The sequence below is a fragment of the Anomaloglossus baeobatrachus genome, chromosome 5, assembly GCF_048569485.1.
Source record: "Anomaloglossus baeobatrachus isolate aAnoBae1 chromosome 5, aAnoBae1.hap1, whole genome shotgun sequence".
NCBI lineage: Eukaryota > Metazoa > Chordata > Amphibia > Anura > Aromobatidae > Anomaloglossus > Anomaloglossus baeobatrachus.
This window is the reverse complement of record NC_134357.1, coordinates 429,426,644-429,445,124: the sequence shown is the minus strand read 5'-3', so window position 1 is coordinate 429,445,124 and position 18,481 is coordinate 429,426,644. Positions and strand designations below refer to the sequence as shown.

At 46.0% G+C, this 18,481-nt stretch overlaps 1 protein-coding gene across 3 annotated transcripts in view; it reads left to right on the top strand.

The window, feature by feature from the left end:
• LOC142311714 (piezo-type mechanosensitive ion channel component 2-like) overlaps positions 1–18,481 on the top strand; it is a 228,050-nt gene that overhangs the window by 118,538 nt on the left and 91,031 nt on the right. For all 3 annotated transcript variants that reach the window (XM_075350363.1, XM_075350365.1, XM_075350364.1), the window contains 6 exons: positions 2,338–2,495; positions 6,893–7,069; positions 8,981–9,124; positions 9,244–9,444; positions 9,615–9,819; positions 14,843–14,944. In XM_075350363.1, coding sequence (XP_075206478.1) covers positions 2,338–2,495; positions 6,893–7,069; positions 8,981–9,124; positions 9,244–9,444; positions 9,615–9,819; positions 14,843–14,944 — 987 coding nt within the window. The remainder of the gene's footprint in view (positions 1–2,337; positions 2,496–6,892; positions 7,070–8,980; positions 9,125–9,243; positions 9,445–9,614; positions 9,820–14,842; positions 14,945–18,481) is intronic.

Below are 18,481 nucleotides of genomic sequence, written 5' to 3'. Positions count from 1 at the left end.
GCTTTACACACAATGATATCGCTAACGATCTCGTTAGCGATGTGACACGCCCAGATCGTTGCTACGATTTGCCGAGATCGCTCATAGGTTGTTTTGTTGCGGTCACACGTACCCATCTCACAAATGACGCAACATCATTCAGCGATATATTGTTTGACCAAGGCGGTCGTGTGGACACCGTCACACAGCATTCCTCCCTACGATTCCGGCAATGACAGAGGCGTATAATTGCCCATAGCATACACTCTGGCATGTGATTGCCTTGCCCTCTACACGCCCCACTGCCATACTGTCAGAATCTCCTACGATTTGTGTCCGCCTTATCAACCATGGCTGCCAAATCAGAACGCAGTTGGTACCACCAATCAGAACAGAGGAGGCTTGGAGCATTGCTCGTAACAACATGCATGCGTCGCTGATGACAGATGCACTAACGATGTTGTTCGTTGTTGGCAGGGTGTCAAACGTAGCAATATGTCTGCTGCGTTCCAAACGACGAACAATATTTTGAAACTGAACGACTTGTCAACAATCAACGATTTTCGCTATTTTTAAGATCGTTCGGAGTCGCACGTAGGTGTCACACACAACGACGTCACTAACGACGATGGAAGTGCGTCACAAAAACCATGACCCCAACGACTTATTGTCAGATAAATCGTAGCATGTAACGGGGCCTTTAGTGTTGGAGGTGGAGTTATAAAAGGCTCATGAATATGGAGGACTTCCTGGCAGGAGGTTTAGTACTTCTCTAATGATAACCCTCCACCGATAAAACAGTGATTTTATCAAAAGTACACTAAACAGCCCAGTAAGTGACACACCGCTGGAATCAGGGTCTCTGCCCCTACCTTATGCTGTTCTTCAGATGGGGTAGTGTGAAGCCCCACAAGTGCAGTGTCGGTGCATTACCTTCAGGGACTCCACTCGGCTGGATCCTGTCACTGGTAGGAAATCTTCTATTTGTCGTGACGCCACTCTCAGAATTGCGGTCAGTGGGGGACCGCCACTGCAGGTTAGGGGTGCCTGGGGCTGATGGTATGTGCAGTCAGGTGTAGTAGCCTCCTGAGAGTGAGGCATGCCCCAGGGTCCTGTGTAGATGTGTAGAACTACAAGGCGCAGAATAACTCCACACAAGCAGAATGTCTTTCAGGGGTTTTACTCACAGTTGATGGCAGAGTGAGTAACCCGGGCGTAGCTGGGATGAACCAGGCTGGAACCAGGTGTCCTTCAGGCTGACTGATGAGGGTGACTACCGACTCGCCTTCCTTAGCCCTTTGCGTTTTGGGGTAACCCCGACTTTTAGTCCCTATGGGGGTCACCCAGGGAAGTTGCTGAAGCCTCTCTCCCCTTCGTTTGGTTGCCGTTTGCTTGTCGCCTGGACCAGATCACTCCAGCTGCTTGCCTCCTGTGAACTATGGGCCCTAACTGTGGCTACGTGGCTGCGGCTTTTGGGTGTTGTGGTGTGGGCTTTGAGGGCCCCACACCGGCAGGTTTAGCGAGGAAAGGTAGATCTATCCCCGCTCCGGGATCTGCCGCCCGTTTGGGCCTGGTACTCCCTAGCAGTCTCCTTACTTCCCACTCCGTGCTCTCTCTTTAGCTGAAGATGGATTTCGGGTAGCACTACTAGGTGACCGTTCTCCCCCGTCGGTAGCCACTGCGCGGGCGCTGTTAGACTGCAACAGCCCCCAGGGGTCTGCTCTCCTCGGAGCTCCCTGGACTCTGCACTAAACCGGCTCACTGCTCCTCCTCTCCTGTTCTTGCCTACGCCACCTAGCAACCAGGCTCTCTTACCACACCCCTTGAGTGGAGATGGAGGCTTTTGGCCCCCTCCACTATTCCAGTGGAGGTGAAGGCTTTGCCCCCTCCTGGGATCCCCAGGGGTCCTCCCAAAGGTACATGTGTGAGACCTGATCACTATGCGCCTGTGTAGTCACACCTCGGTCAGCCTTCTGGACTACCTGTATTGTACTGTCCCCAGCATGGGTGCAGTACTCAGTGGTGCCTGACCAGGTCAGGGGTGCCACAGTAGCAAAAACCTGGTGACAGATTCTTTTTAATATGTCATATATAGAGAAGCGAGAAGACAAAAGTCGTGTTTGTATAAATATATACGTGTATATATACACACATATACTGTATATATATATATACATAGATAGATATATTTATATACGGTATATACTGTGTGTGTGTGTATATATATATATATATATATATATATATATATATATAGATATATGTTTACTATATGTTCCTCTTCAATGTAAGGTATACATATGTATTATTACCTGGGTCTTTAGTTTATGAAGACCTAAGACCCTGTGTTTATTCCAGGTAAAAACCCATGGGTGCCCGTGATCGATAAGCTAATGTCTCTGCTGCTGACTCTGCTAAATTGCATACATAATGTCCAAGTTCTGCTGTGGAGATTACTGGAACTACATATCATCAAGGTCGTCTCCACCATAGTCATCTGGATCACGCTCCAAGAGGTAGCAAATTATATTAAATAATGTCCTGACAATATTGTCCTGACATTATATTTACATGTAATTTTTACATTCCTCAACAATGAAATTGCAAAACCGAGACAAAAAAGTTGTATAATTGTGGAGATTACGGATCAATAGATATGTTAATAATATGTAAATTATAAAAAAATGAAGACATCAATTTCAAAACATCTTAATTTATTCAGTAACACGTATGAGTGCCATGTGCAGAAATGTACTCACTTAAACACCTTGGATTCTATCAATGAGGTTATTAATAATGTCAGAGCAATGTTCTGTCACACTGAATGCACTTGGGTAAATCATGGAAATGATCAAGATCCACTGCTGGCAGCTCCTTTTGCAATTGCTGATCAATTATGTCTGAGATGTACTCTATGGGAGACAAGTCTGGGACGCTGCAGGCCGTGGTGGCATGTTTAGGCCATGCAGGCTGTTTAAAAAAGCACAAGGAACATGCAATCTGGTGTTGTCATGTTGAAAAATGGCTCCTAGGACACTTTTGAGAAATGGTCATACCATTGGTTCCACAAACAAATTAATGTAATTAAGCTGTTGGTGTACCTGAAGACTAGAGGGGTCCGTCTTTTGTATATTATGCTACCCCACACCAAAATTCCAGGAGGAGGACTCATGTGACATGTCCTGGTTAAGGTCTATAAATGGCATTGTCCATGTAGTCTCCAAAAAAAATCTCCTATCATTGTGTCCAAGACAAAAACGGGACTCATCGCTTAATGAGGATAGACCTTCATTACAGCCTCCATTGCCATCTTGTTCTTCTCCATGATAGCTTTTAAAAACAGTGGCATGTGGTCGATTGGAAAACCTTCCAGGTAATGCCACACCGGTCCAACCATCCTGCTGCAGTGAATTAGTCTTAGTAACTCAGTAGGGACATTATTGCTGGAAATAGAGACAGCAGGGTGTAGTGATGGGCCAGGGGTGCCTCCGGCTCTGTAGTCGTGGCCTGTGTAGATTCAAGGCTCTCCCTTGGTGCCATCACTACTGCAAGGTCGGGGACTAACTTGGTAGGGCAGAGTGTGGTGGTGTCGTCGTTGGTAGTGGCACAAACAGTCTTCTGGCAAGATGTGATGCAAACAAAAGACATATTTATTGACACACGTAGTCTCAATCCGGCTGTTGCAGACAGAAAAAAAACACTTCCTGGGCTGGGGGACAACCTGCCCTAACGAACCCTCACGTGGGGCTGTGCCCTGATTACTCCGCTTCACCGGGCTCCCACTGGCGGTTACACACACACCGGACCCACACCGGTTGCTTCACTCTCCGAGGTTCCGTACGCTCCCGTTCTCTCCGGCGTCCCCTCTTAATGCAGCCCCCACACTCTGCCCCTTGATCTTCGCTCTCTCACGTCCCGGATCCAACTAACTCTCTCTCACACATACACACACTCTCCCCTCTGGTTTCTGCCGGCTCCTCCTCTCACTGTGGCGACAGCCGTCCCACCCGGCCACTAGGGGGTGCCCTAACACAATATAAGTAAAACATTTTTATTAACAATAACTCCGGTTAGCTGACTCTCTTTGTAGGGGGTATGCTCACCCACTACACACCTCCCCTCTTAAAACCCGAGCCTCCCGGCAAGGCTCCATTCTAAAATTACAACTTTTAAAACTATATAAAACATGTGCAATCAACTGCGAACCTGTCCCTCGCCCGGAGGCTTAGCAGCGCTCCCGGTCTTTGGTGTATGCCCGGAGGCTTAGCAGCGCTCCCGGTCTTTGATGTGCCCGGAGGCTCAACAGCGCTCCCGGTCTTTGGTGGTCAGCGCAGGAACACAGCAACTTCTTCCTCAATAACGCGGAGGAGCCCCTGGCTCAGTCCAGCAAGCTGGCTCTCTCCGGAATCAACAACTGGAACACAAAGCTTTCTCCGGCTCAAACACGCCGGCATCAAACACAACAGGCCCGTCATCTCCCGGTTTAGAGGCTTATTCCGGGTGGTAGGCCCGTTGCCACTCGGCCCTCTGCGCCTGGATGTATTCCGACAGGGACTGCCCGGGTAATCGTCGCAGCCGCCGGAAAGGCTCAGGACGGGTGAGTTGCTCCGCCACTTCGGCCTCCGGCTTGAACTCCTCAGTCTCTGATGGAGGTGAGGGGGTCGCTGCACGGGACGGAGGCGGGCTACCCATAACGATCATTGGATGGGCCGTAAGGTTTTGGTTAATTGCCAGCACCGGCGAGTTTCCCTTCTCCGGGTCGGTACTTGGCACAGACATGACGGCCGGATCTACAGCTGCGGTATGTCGGGGTCGGGAGGCTTCAGCCAGCACCGGTCTTTGTTGTACTTGACGCCGGGCCTGGTGCTCTTCCCACTCTACCTCCTGTTGCCATTGGGCAGCCTCCTGTTCAGTGGGCGTACGATGCACCCCCACCGCAAACAAGCCCCGGCAGCCCACTTCTCTCAGGAATCGGACCTTTTCCCCAGGGTACAGGGTATGCAGCCGCTGGGGAAGGCCCTCTGTATCGAGGTGGACGCGATTATAAAAATAATCATCGCCGGTCTCTCCGTCCCGGATAAAGCCATATCCTTCCCTCTGGTGAACTTGACGACTATCCCGGTGGTATACTGGTGTTCGAATTCTTCGCCATGAAGACCGGCCATTATCTCTCGAGCGACGGTTTCAGCCAGCAGCCGTTCTCGCACTGGGTCCGGCTCAGGTGACGGGGCTCTTCGGGTCGGTAGGGGAGACGGCAGCACCGGATCCCAATAGAAACCCCAGTCATCTCGCTCCAGCTTCTGGGCGTATACCTCCGCCGGAATACGAGTTGGACCAGGCGCTTCAGACTCCACCGCGGCTGACGGGGGTCTCTCTGGGCAGGGATATGGGGCTCCCAGCATCCGGCTCCCTGGCGGTATTTGGGTGGCGTAGGTCGCCCGGACCTCTGTGGTGGTCGCACCGGTCTCCGCATCCCACGTCGTGAGCCAGGTCACCCTGGTGGCTCGTCCCGGTCCTCCGGGTACAGCCGGCAAGTAGGCGGGGAATCCCTCCGCGGATACCAACTGCTTCTGGCGGTTCTCGGCCAGGTTCTCCATTTTTCTGGCAGCACAAGGCTTCAGTACGTGCGTCAGGGTCAGTGGCGAGACTACAGGAAGTGGAGGCGGGCTCACTTTTCCCGCTCTTGAAGATGCTCCACCCTTGGTCCCACACCACAAATCAACCCCTCCGCGGCGGCACTTCTTTCTTCTCACAACACCGCCCACTGTACATGTCTTTGTTCGTGCCCTGGGACCGGCACCTCCCCTCTTTGGGCGGAGTACTCCGAACTTCTTTTTCGGCACCGGCCAGCCCCAGGCTCTTCTTTTGGCGCCACTTTTTCGCGCGCTTTCTGTTTCTTCACAGACGACGGCCACCTTGCCGCCATCTTGTGCCCGGTCCAACGCTGCAGGCACTGTTTCTTCTTCCCACCATGGGACTGGAAATCTTCTCTCATAGTCCAGATCCTGTGCCCTAGGCACCACTTGGTCTCCGGCTTCTTGGGTCCCTGGCAGGGAATTCGCATCCTGCCGACTACGCCACATGTAGTGATGGGCCAGGGGTGCCTCCGGCTCTGTAGTCGTGGCCTGTGTAGATTCAAGGCTCTCCCCTGGTGCCATCACTACTGCAAGGTCGGGGACTAACTTGGTAGGGCAGAGTGTGGTGGTGTCGTCGTTGGTAGTGGCACAAACAGTCTTCAGGCAAGATGTGATGCAAACAAAAGACATATTTATTGACACACGTAGTCTCAATCCGGCTGTGCAGACAGAAAAAAAAACACTTCCTGGGCTGGGGGACAACCTGCCCTAACGAACCCTCACGTGGGGCTGTGCCCTGATTACTCCGCTTCACCGGGCTCCCACTGGCGGTTACACACACACCGGACCCACACCGGTTGCTTCACTCTCCGAGGTTCCGTACGCTCCCGTTCTCTCCGGCGTCCCCTCTTAATGCAGCCCCCACACTCTGCCCCTTGATCTTCACTCTCTCACGTCCCGGATCCAACTAACTCTCTCTCACACATACACACACTCTCCCCTCTGGTTTCTGCCGGCTCCTCCTCTCACTGTGGCGACAGCCATCCCACCCGGCCACTAGGGGGTGCCCTAACACAATATAAGTAAAACATTTTTATTAACAATAACTCCGGTTAGCTGACTCTCTTTGTAGGGGGTATGCTCACCCACTACAAGGGGACCAGGGATAGATGTCATTTATTACCGTAGTTTACATGAGTGACTATTTTCTTAAATCACTTATCGGCCAAATGTGGAATAGTTTGAGCCTCGCGTTCTGTAGTGCATGTCTATTGATCTCAGTTATCCCTTGTTACTATTGTGGTGTTAATTTTCAAAGTTCTGATATGTGTTCCCAGGTCTCCCTGATGAACTGCCTTTTCTACATGCCCTGGGTGTTTGCACTTCCATACTCACACCTGCGTCCATATGCTTCGAAGATCTCCACAGTGTGGTCCTGTGTGATGGTGATCTGCAAAATGATGTATCAGTTGAAGTTTGTCAAACCATTAGAATATTCTTCCAACTGCACTGAGGTCTGTCTGTTTCTGCTGACTAATCTTTCCTGATTTTATATATGTATTTTTATTATTTAACAGCCTTCACCTTGATCTTGAGCCATGGTAACTTGATGGATGAATGCACTGTAGGAAAATTGATCTTGTGCAAGTCTAGATAGGCCCACCAGGGTCCACTCTGCCGTTATCTTGACAGTATCAATTCATCTGGTTGCTGGTCTTCCTCCAGTGATTGCTCTTTTTATATATTGTCACAGGGGTACCACGACGGAGAGTGGTCCCCTCCATTTCAGGTGTCAGGATATTACAGTGCATGGGTACACGCTCACTTGCATGGGTTAAATCTACAAGCTCTGCAGATTCTCCTTGGACAAGTGCTGCAAGGATTAATGCTTTTCCCGCATTGCCCTGGTGCGGTGGCAATTGGGGTAATAAGGAGTTAATAACAGCGCACAGCTGCTACTAAGTCCTAAATTAAAAACACCTAAAGAAACTGACCTGTAACAAATGTTCAGTAAACATGCAACATTACCAGCATGTGAATGGCAGCCTCAAGACTAGAAAAAAAAACAAAGAGAAAAATTGTATGAAAAACACCCTGACTATAAATAAATAAATTGCAAGTGCTTAATAACAGGGTACTTAGTATATACATTTTTGCACAAAGATAAGAAGCTGTCCCACCTCGTCACGGTGTACCCTCTGGGACAGTCCCTAACCAACTAAAGTTAAAAACATTTTCTATACCTGACTAGAGTCATATCAAAACTCCAATGTGAATGGTAACAGTGGTCAGCTGGGTCCCAGATTAAATACACAGCAAAGTGGGAAGCAAATTGATTACCATTCACATTACCATTCACATTGGAGTTTTGATATGATTATATCATGTCATTATCATGTTCCCCAGATCTGAATCTAAAAGCCAAAAGTTTGGACACACCTTCTCATTCAAAGAGTTTTCTTTATTTTCAGGACTCTGAAAATTGTAGATTCACATTGAAGGCATCAAAACTATGAATTAAAACGTGGAATGAAATGCCTAAAAAGGTGTGAAACAACTGAAAATATGTCTTATATTCTAGGTTCTTCAAAGTAGCCACCTTTTGCTTTCATTACTACTTTGCACACTCTTGGCATTCTCTTGATGAGCTTCAAGAGGTAGTCACCGGAAATGGTTTTCCAACAGTCTTGAAGGAGTTCCCAGAGATGCTTAGCACTTGTTGGCCCTTTTACCTTCACTCTGCGTTCCAGCTCACCCCAAACCATCTCGATTGGGTTCAGGTCTGGTGACTGTGGAGACCAGGTCATCTGGCATAGCACCCCATCACTCTCCTTCTTAGTCAAATAGCCCTTACACAGTCTGGAGGTGTGTTTGGGGTCATTGTCATGTTGAAAAATAAATGATGGTCCAACTAAACACAAACCGGATGGAAAAGCACGCCACTGCAAGATACTGTAGTAGGCATGCTGGTTCTGTATGTCTTCAATTTTGAATAAATCCCCAACAGTGTCACCAGCAAAGCACCCCCACACCATCACACCTCCTCCTCCATTCTTCACGGTGGGAACCAGACATGTAGAGTCCATCCGTTCACCTTTTCTACAAAGACACGGTGGTTGGATCCAAAGATCTCAAATTTGGACTCATCAGACCAAAGCACAGATTTCCACTGGTCTTATATCCATTCCTTGTGTTCTTTAGCCCAAACAAGTCTCTTCTGCTTGTTGCCTGGCCTTAGCAGTGGTTTCCTAGCAGCTATTTTACCATGAAGGCCTGCTGCACAAAGTCTCCTCTTAACAGTTGTTCTAGAGATGAGAAGGTGTGTCCAAACATTTGGTCTGTATATATATATATATATATATATATATATATATATATATATATATATGTATAAAATGTACAAATATTCATTCTCTTTATTGCAGGGCTTGTATCACAATGGAAGTCTCTACAGCCCAATCTCAGATGAATTGCTACAGAGATCTATACTGTATATTGCCCCTGTGGACCCAGCTTTGTGGTGTGGGGGGCTTAGAAAGTGTGCTGATAGCGTTCTACCCTGCCTCCAGGTAACTTCTGGATAACATGAATATGTAAGGATGCCATCATTGACACATACGAGGACGGCATGATTAGTATGTATGAAGGATTACCGCTCCGATATTTGACCATATGTCTTTATCTATAGAACAATCTGACTGTCCTGGCGCTGATGGCTATTGAGTCAACCGTGTATCGACACCAACTATATTATCGTGTGCACAACAAGCTCACCACCCCCATCACTGGCAGCATTTTCGATAACATCACACGCCAGAGTCTTGATGACGGTCTTGTCAACTGCTTTAAATACTATGTTAATTATTTCTTCTACAAATTTGGACTTGAGGTTAGTTATGGGAATGTTGTTTCCATTTCTTTCATCATTTGCAGATTATTAACTTGCCTGTCCCTCCTGTAATTTGCATAATTCCACCATTTTTCTTCGCTGTGTTGTCATTTCAATGTTGAGGATGGTATCTATCTACCATAAACTATAACCAACTTTTTTTCTTGTAGGTTTGTTTTGTGATTGCAGTGAATGTTATTGGGCAGCGGATGGATTTTTATGCCTCCTTGCATGCTGCCTGGCTACTATATTTGCTTTATTTGCGTCGTAGAAAGACGATTGCAGAAGTTTGGCCAAGATACTGCTGCTTCATAGCCAGTATAATGACTGCCCAGTATGTACTCTGCATCGGCATTCCTCCAGCCTTCTGCACAGGTACTATGATAACAACGCCACTTTTCGGCCATAGGGACAATCTCTATATTCACCAAATAATGTGGAAGGGTTCTCATAGCTTCAGAATCCTCAATCCGTCCTTCCCCTTTTCTGTGGTCAGGAATGAACAGAGTGGTATGATCTTACGTTCCCTATGTGGTTCCATCCATTCGTTACGGGACTGTTGAATAATAAATGAGCTCTCTACTCTGTTATCTCCATCATTCCCAATAGGCAATGAATTAAAGGGATTCTGTCAGCAGGTTTTTGCTATGTAAGCTGAAGACAGCATGCTGCAGAGTTAACAGAGAGAATTCAGGGATGCCATACTTGTCAAGGTCCGATCTCTTGTTTTTATTGCTATGTTTCTTTAATCAGCAGGACTCTTATCATTGCTGGACTACAATGTCACGAGCACAGAAGTCCAACACACCTCCTCCTGTGATTGACAACTCATTGTCAATGTGTACAATTTCTATAGAGAGCCCGATGTTGGTGGGACAGCTCACTTAGCTCTGCTACATGGCTAAATCTAAAAATTCTGATTGTGTCAGAATAGCTGCATCCAGTATTCCAAGAGATACATTGTTGGATTCAGGATCTCTTTACCTACATCATGCTGCTCTCAGATGATGTAGCAAAAACCTGCTGACATATTCTTTTTAAATAGCATGGTGTATACTACCATGATGCTCCAGTCAATTCTGACTACAGAGATAGGGAATGTTTATCGAGACTCCTGTTCTAGTGAATGGTGAGGTTCCCACATGATCAGCCCAATTATTATTACTTATCCCATGCATACAGTGGGGGGAAATAAGTATTTGATCCTTTGCTAATTTTGTAAGTTTTCCCACTGACAAAGACATGAACAGTCTATAATTTTAAGGGTAGGTTAATTTTAACAATGAGGAATAGAATATCCAAATTAAATCCAGAAAATCACATTGTATAAATTATATAAATTTATTTACATTTTGGAGAGAGAAATAAGTATTTGATCCCTCTGGCAAAAAAGATTTACCGTAATACTTGGTGGCAAAACCCTTGTTGGCAAGCACAGCAGTCCATCATTTTTTGTAGTTAATGATGAGGTTTGCGCAAGTCAGAAGGAATTTTAGTCCCCTCCTCTTTGCAGATCATCTCTAAATCATTAGGAATTTGAGACTGTTGCTTGGCAACTCGGAGTTTCAGCTCCCTCTATAAGTTTTCTATGGGATTAAGGTCTGGAGACTGGCTAGGACACTCTATGACCTTAATGTGCTTCTTTTTGAGCCTTTAATTTGTTGCCTTGGCTGTATGTTTTGGATCATTGTCATCTTGGAAGATCCAGCCACAACCCATGTTTAATGTCCTGGCGGAGGGAAAGAGGTTGTCACTCAGGATTTTACGGTACATGGCTCCATCCATTGCCCCATTAAGGCAGTGAAGTAGTCCTGTGCCCTTAACAGAGAAGCACCCCCAAAACATGTTTCCACCTCCATGCTTGACAGTGGGGATGGTGTTCTTTGGGTCATAGTCAGCATTTCTCTTCCTCCAAATATGGCAAGTTAAGGCCAAAGATCTCAATTTTTGTCCCATCTGACCACAGCACCTTCTCCCAATCACTCGCAGAATCAGCCAGGTGATCATTAGCAATCTTCAAACGGGCCGGCTGCACATGTGCCTTCTTGAGCAGTGGGATTGAAGGCACTACAGGATTGTAAGCCATTACGGTGTAATGTGTTACCAATTATTTTCTTGGTGATAGTGGTCCCAGTTGCCTTGAGATCATTAAGAAGTTGCCCCCGTGTAGTTGTAGGCTGATCTCTCACCTTCCTCATGATCCTGGATACCTCACAAAGTGAGATTTTGCATGGTGCCCCAGATCGATGTCGATTGACACTTATTATGTACTAGCTGTAGTACCCGGGCGTTGCCCGGGATAGTAACTGTTTCTCTGTCTCTCTCCCAGTCTCTCTCTCTGTGTAGCTGTCTGTCTGTCTCTTTCCTTGTTTGTCTGTGTCTATGTCCCTGTCTGTCTGTCTGTCTGTCTGTTTATATCTCTGTCTGTCTTTGTATTAGTCTATCTGTCTCTATCTCTGTGTCTGTCTGTCTCTCTCTTGCCCCATCTGTTTCTTTCCAGGTCTGTCTCTTTCCAGGTCTATCTCTTTCCTCGTCTGTCTCTTTTCCCATCTGTTTCTTTCCCTGTTTGTCTTTGTCTGTCTCTTTCCCCATCTGTCTCTTTCCCTATCTGTCTCTTTCCCTATCTGTCTCTTTCCCTATCTGTCTCTTTCCTCATCTGTCTCTTTCCTCGTCTGTCTCTTTCCAGGTCTGTCTCTTTCCCTGTCTGTCTTTGCCTGTCTCTCTGTCTGTCTCTTTCCCCATTTGTCTCTTTCCCGGTCTGTCTCTTTCCCCGGTTTGTCTCTTTCCCCGGTCTGTCTCTTGCTCCGGTCTGTCTCTTGCCCCGGTCTGTCTCTTTCTCGGTCTGTCTCTTTCCCCGGTCTGTCTCTTTCCCCAGTCTGTCTCTTTCCCCATCTGTCTCTTTCCTCGTCTGTCTCTTTCCATGTCTGTCTCTTTCCCTGTCTGTCTTTGTCTGTCTCTCTGTCTTTCTGTTTCCCCATTTGTCTCTTTCCCGGTCTGTCTCTTTCCCCAGTCTGTCTCTTTCCCCAGTCTGTCTCTTTCCCCAATCTGTCTCTTTCCCCGGTCTGTCTCTTTCCCCAGTCTGTCTCTTTCCCCATCTGTCTCTTTCCCCATCTGTCTCTTTCCTCGTCTGTCTGTCTCTTTCCATGTCTGTCTCTTTCCCTGTCTGTCTTTGTCTCTCTGTCTTTCTGTTTCCCCATTTGTCTCTTTCCTGGTCTGTCTCTTTCCCGGTCTGTCTCTTTCCCGGTCTGTCTCTTTCCCCAGTCTGTCTCTTTCCCCAGTCTGTCTCTTTCCCCGGTCTGTCTCTTTCCCCGGTCTGTCTCATTCCCCGTCTGTCTCTTTCCAGGTCTGTCTTTTTCCCAGGCCTGTCTTTTACCCTGTCTGTCTTTGTCCATCTCTTTGTCTGTGTCTTTTCCCGTCTGTCTCTTTCCCTGTCTGCCTGTCTCTGTCTGTCTCTTTCCTTGTCTGTCTCTATTTCTCTGTCTCTTTTCTCATCTATCTTTGTCTGCCTCTCTGGCTGTCTCCTCTTTCCCTGTCTGCCTGTCTCTGTCCCTGTCTGCCTGTCTCTCTCCCTGTCTGCCTGTCTCTCTCCCTGTCTGCCTGTCTGTCTGTCTCTTTCCAGGTCTGTCTCTTTCTAGGTCTGTCTCTTTCCAGGTCTGTCTCTTTCCAGGTCTGTCTCTGTCTGTCTCTTTCACCGTCTGTCTCTGTTTGTCTCTCTCTCTGTTTGTCTCTCTCAGTCTCTCTCTATCTGTCTCCCCACTGACATCATATTACCTCACACATAGGCTTCTTATACTAACAAAGTCCTTTGTTCCTATAGCAACCAATCACAGCTCCTATTAATAACCTGTAGTTCCAGGCTCCATTTACTTTAATGGAGGCATGTTTTTTGAAGAGTAACTGTAAAGCACGGGGTTAAATTTCCCTGTAAAAACATAGTCTACGACGTTCCCTGGGTCACATGAGGTGATTTCGTGATTGTAAATACGACTGTGCGGATTCATACATGCATGCATACATACACACGTACATACACTCAGCTTTATATATTAGATTTCTTCCATTTTCTTACTATTGCACCAACAGTTGTCTCCTTCTTACCCAGCGTCTTACTTATGATTCTGTAGCCCATTCCAGCCTTGTGCACGTCTATGATCTTATCCCTGACATCCTTAGAAAGCTCTTTCGTGTTGCCCATGTTGTAGAGGTTACAGTCTGACTGATTAGTTGAGCCTGTAGAGTCTTTGTTACAGGTGACAATTTAAGACAGAGGTCTTTAATGTAGGTAATGAGTTGATTAGGAGCGTCTAAGTGTATGTAGGAGCCAGAACTCTTAATGGGGGATGAAATACTTATTTCTCTCTGCAAAATGGAAATAAATTTATATAATTTATACAATGTGATTTTCTGGATTTTATTTTGTATATTCTATCTCTCACTGTTAAAATTGACCTACCCTTAAAGTTATAGACTGTTCATGTCTTTGTCAGTGGCAAACTTACAAAATCAGCAAGGGATCAAATACTTATTTCCCCCACTATAGGCAATAAATATCTTTACTGGGAAAACTCCTTTAACACAATGGCACTGTAGGGTTCATATTGGCCGCAATAGCAGGACTCCTGTATTCTACTAAAGTGAACCTAGATCTTTATACCACCCTTAAAGAGGACCTGTAACGTGCCATAAATATGTAAGTTTGTTGCCTGGTGTAAATGTCGATGTTCTTCTGAATCTGGCATTGTTTTTCTTCCTGCTCCTCTCCATTCCTGAGATATGACCCCTTTATACCCTGGATGTGAATCTAGCTTTTTTTTGGCAAATGGTCCTCGTATCTTGTCTATGAAAGTTTTCTTGAAGACAACACCCAGTTGGCTAAACATTTACATATAGAGAAGAGGAGGCCATATTTCAGGAATAGAGAGGCACAGGAACAAAAGAGAAGAGCAGCGGCATTCACACCTGGGAAAACAATACAGTACCTATTCATAGCAAGTGACGAGTTTTTTTTATGGTGAAATCTACTGTTTTGTACCAAAAGAAACGTGTACTGCTTCCAAAAATGTCCAGATTATGCACAATATAGCTGACATGTTATAGAAATAGTCTGATAGGCAGTGATCTCCAACCTGAAGCTCTTTAGCTGTTGTAGCACTATAACGCCCAGCAAGCCCTTACTTTATAGCATCACGTTCATCCTCTACATCACTGCTGCATTCTGTACACATACAGTTTACATTATCGCTGGTATAACATACATTTTATTCTCACCAGCACTGATATTGCAGACAATGGACTATTCCATCTCTTTTTACACCCCACTATATATACAGATACATTCCGGTGATACCCCATTAAGTTTACTGGATTCATGTAATTAATGGTTTGTTTTCTGATACAGATTACCCATGGAGGACTCTGCGATTAAAACCCAACTCAAACCTGATCAAGTGGCTGTACCTTCCTGACTTTGCCAAAAGACCAGATCCAGTATTTCTAATTTGTATGTGAATTAACCGTACACTCCTACTTTGTGCTCATAATACGCATTATTTAGCAGTAGGACAGATACTTACCCAGATAGGAGGGTATTGTGCTACTTTTTGTTTATTGTTTTACCTGCATATTAATCTGAATTTATATAACTTACATTAAATATCATGAGACTGTCATTAAAGGGAACCTGTCAGGTACAATATACTGTACAGCCAGAACCACGAGCAGTTCTTGGTGCATATTGCTAATCCGTGCCTAACTGTCCCTGCATCTAGTAGCATAGATTAAGAGATCTTTAGAAAAAGCATTTCTAAAGATTGTTTCTTATATGCTAATGAGATCCACGACTATTGGCAAGGTGTTAGTTCCCTTGGCTAGTCGGCCCACATGGCATGTTAGCACGCCCCTGTGGAAATACTAACATGCTAATGATTGTGCAGCGACGCCGCATATACCTCAGTCTTGATGGCGACCTGCGGAATATGGATGCGCACTGCACATGATCCGGAGTCCCCTGGACTTCCTATCATGCGCACTAAATTGATGCCGGGTGTAAGTTTCCTCACTTCAACGAGGTATAGTGCACATGACCGAAAGTCCCGGGAACTCCGGATCATGCCCAGTGTGCATCCATCCTCCGCCGGCCGCCATCCAGACTGAGGTATGTGCGGCGTCGCTGCGCATTCATTAGCATGTTAGTACGCCAACAGGGGCGTGCTAACATGCTATGTGGGCCGACTAGCCAAGGGAACTTACGCCCTTGTGATTAGTCGCTGGCCTCATTACCATATAATAAACAATCTTTAGAAATACTTTTCTAAAGATATCTTTATCTATGCTAGTGTATAGAGGGACCGTTAGGCAGGGATTAGCAATAGGCACCCAGAACTGTCCGTATTCTGGGTGCATATTGCACCTGACAGGCTCCCTTTAAAGTTTCTTAATGGATACTTTAAGGGATTTTTTTTTCTTAAAGAGTAACGTTTTTCTGTATCTAATTATCCCAAAAGCTAAGTTAGTAATTTTTGTTATTTACTTCATTAGCATATTTGACTTCTTTCCCTCCCAAAGACCATGTTGCAGTGCACTTTCACATGACAGTTTTTGCTTCTTTAAAATATTGTTTTATCTGCTGCTGGGAAGATTCATACCCTTTGTATGAGCAGAGTATGAGAATTCTCTTGTCCGAATACAGAAGTGGAGAGCAGAGAGACCAAGAGAGAAGAGAATATCCCTACTCTGATTGTTGGTTTGTATAAAGAGTTTGGATCTTAGCTGAGCAGCAGTTGAAAGCAGCATCTAAAGGAAACACAAGTTGATGCGAAACTAGCACTGAAGCATGGAGTTTGGATGAGAAGGAAGCAAAGTAAGGTAATGCCTGGAGGATAACTACACAAAAAAGTACTGTTTAAATGTATTTTGAGGCTATAATAAATTTTGCAATTGGGCTTAATTATAAGTTCTGGTATGCTTGGTTTTCACAGGCTCCTTTTTATCTAAACATTGCTCACGACAAAACAAGTTAAGTGAGAATCTATCAGAAACCATGTGCAGACCGGGATTTTTTAACTCTTTTCTCTTTGCCTGAATTTCACTGTGCTGTTTTATGACCACCGAGTCAGAACACATGAAAGTTGAGTTACGCTTTGGTGTGGGTTTATGTCAACAGAGAAGAGCTCAGAAAAAAGATAAAAAAAAACCCATAATGGATCACAGATGGATTCTTGGTTAAAAAACTCTACAGCCAGGAATGTAGAGAAGAAAAGGAACCTGCAATAGCCAAATGGTGCAACTTTTAACTTCTGCAACTTTTTTTTAACAAATCCCAAATGCATTTAAGTAAAAAAAATAAAAAATAATATTTATACATATATATTGTCGCTGAAAATATTAAATATTAAGTAAATTTTGCTGTGATACATTTTGGTCTATTTAGTTCTATAACAATAAAAACTACATTTCACCCACCACAGATCAATAATATAGATAATGGTCAAGCCACAAGGCTGCAAGGCTGTGACATATGGGCCTATGTATGGTAATTCTGACTAAGGCCATGTGCACACTTTGCGTTTTTTTCTGTGTTTTGGCTGCGTTTATAACTGCAGTGTGTCATTAAAGGAATGCATGCGTTCTGCTTCCCCAGCAAAGTCTATGAGAATCATGCAAAATCCGTGCGCACGTTGCTTTTTGAAACGCTGCATTTTGATTGTCAAAAATTTGACAAAATCTCTGCGTTTAGAAAAGCAGCATGTCAATTCTTTTGTCCATTTTGGCTGCGTTCTACACCCATTGAAATCAATAAGTTGTAGAAAAACGCTGCCAAAATGTTAAGCAGAGCATTTGCACTGCATTTTTGTTGCGATCCGCATGTTTTTTTGACATAACAAAGGCAGGTCTTTCGGTCTCTCTCTCGGTCTGTCGGTCGGTCTCTCTCGCTCTCTCTGTCTCTATCTCTCTTTCTGTCCATGTCGGTCTCTCCCTCCCACCCCCTCTCTCATACTCACCGATCACCAGCGTGGCGCTGCACGGCGTTCACACTGTGGCGGCTTCTCCTCTTTTGAAAATGCCGGCCGCTCATTAATCCATCTCGTATTCCCTGCTTCCCCCGCCCTCCGGCGCCTATGATTGGTTGCAGTCAGACACGCCCCCACGCTAAGTGACAGCTGTCTCACTGCAACCAATTACAGACGCCGTGAGCGTGTCTATATCGAGCAGTAAAAAAAAAAAAAATAATTAAAAAAAACACGACATGCGGTCCCCCCCAATTTGGATACCAGCCAGGGTAAAGCCACACGGCTGAAGGCTGGTATTCTCAGGATGGGGAGCTCCACGTTATGGGGAGCTCCCCAGCCTAACAATATCAGCCAGCAGCCGCCTGGAATTGCCACATCCATTAGATGCGACAGTCCCGGGACTCTACCCGGCTCATCCCGAATTGCCCTGCTGCCACTAAGTCCTAGGTTAATCATGGCAGGCGTCTCCCCGAGATACCTTCCATGATTAACCTGTAAGTTACAGTAAATAAACACACATATCCAAAAAATCCTTTATTTGTAATGAAAGACAAAAAAACACCCTTTCACCACTTTATTAACCCCTCAAGAACACCTCCAGGTCCGACGTAATCCACGCAAGGTCCCACGACGCTTTCAGCTCTGCTACATCGGAAGCTGACAGGAGCAGCACTAGAACACCGCCACTCCTGTGAGCTCCATGCAGCAACTGAAGTGAGTCGCGCAATCAGCTGTGCTGTCACTGAGGTTAGTCGCGGCCACCGCTCTCAGGTGGAGGACTGCAGCAGTGGCCGTGAGTAACCTGAGTGAAAGCATAGCTGATCACGTGGCTCACTGCAGTCACTCAGGGGATTTGCGATCACAGGTGAGTCCTTCACGTGTGACCGCAAATCAAGCCACGGCACACGCACAGAGCCGCGTGATCACAATGAAGTCGGGTGAAGTTCATCCGAGTTCATTCTGATCGTGCGGCTCTGTCACGCAGCCAGCCATGCTCTTTTTGACAGTGCGGTCCCACTTGGCTCTGG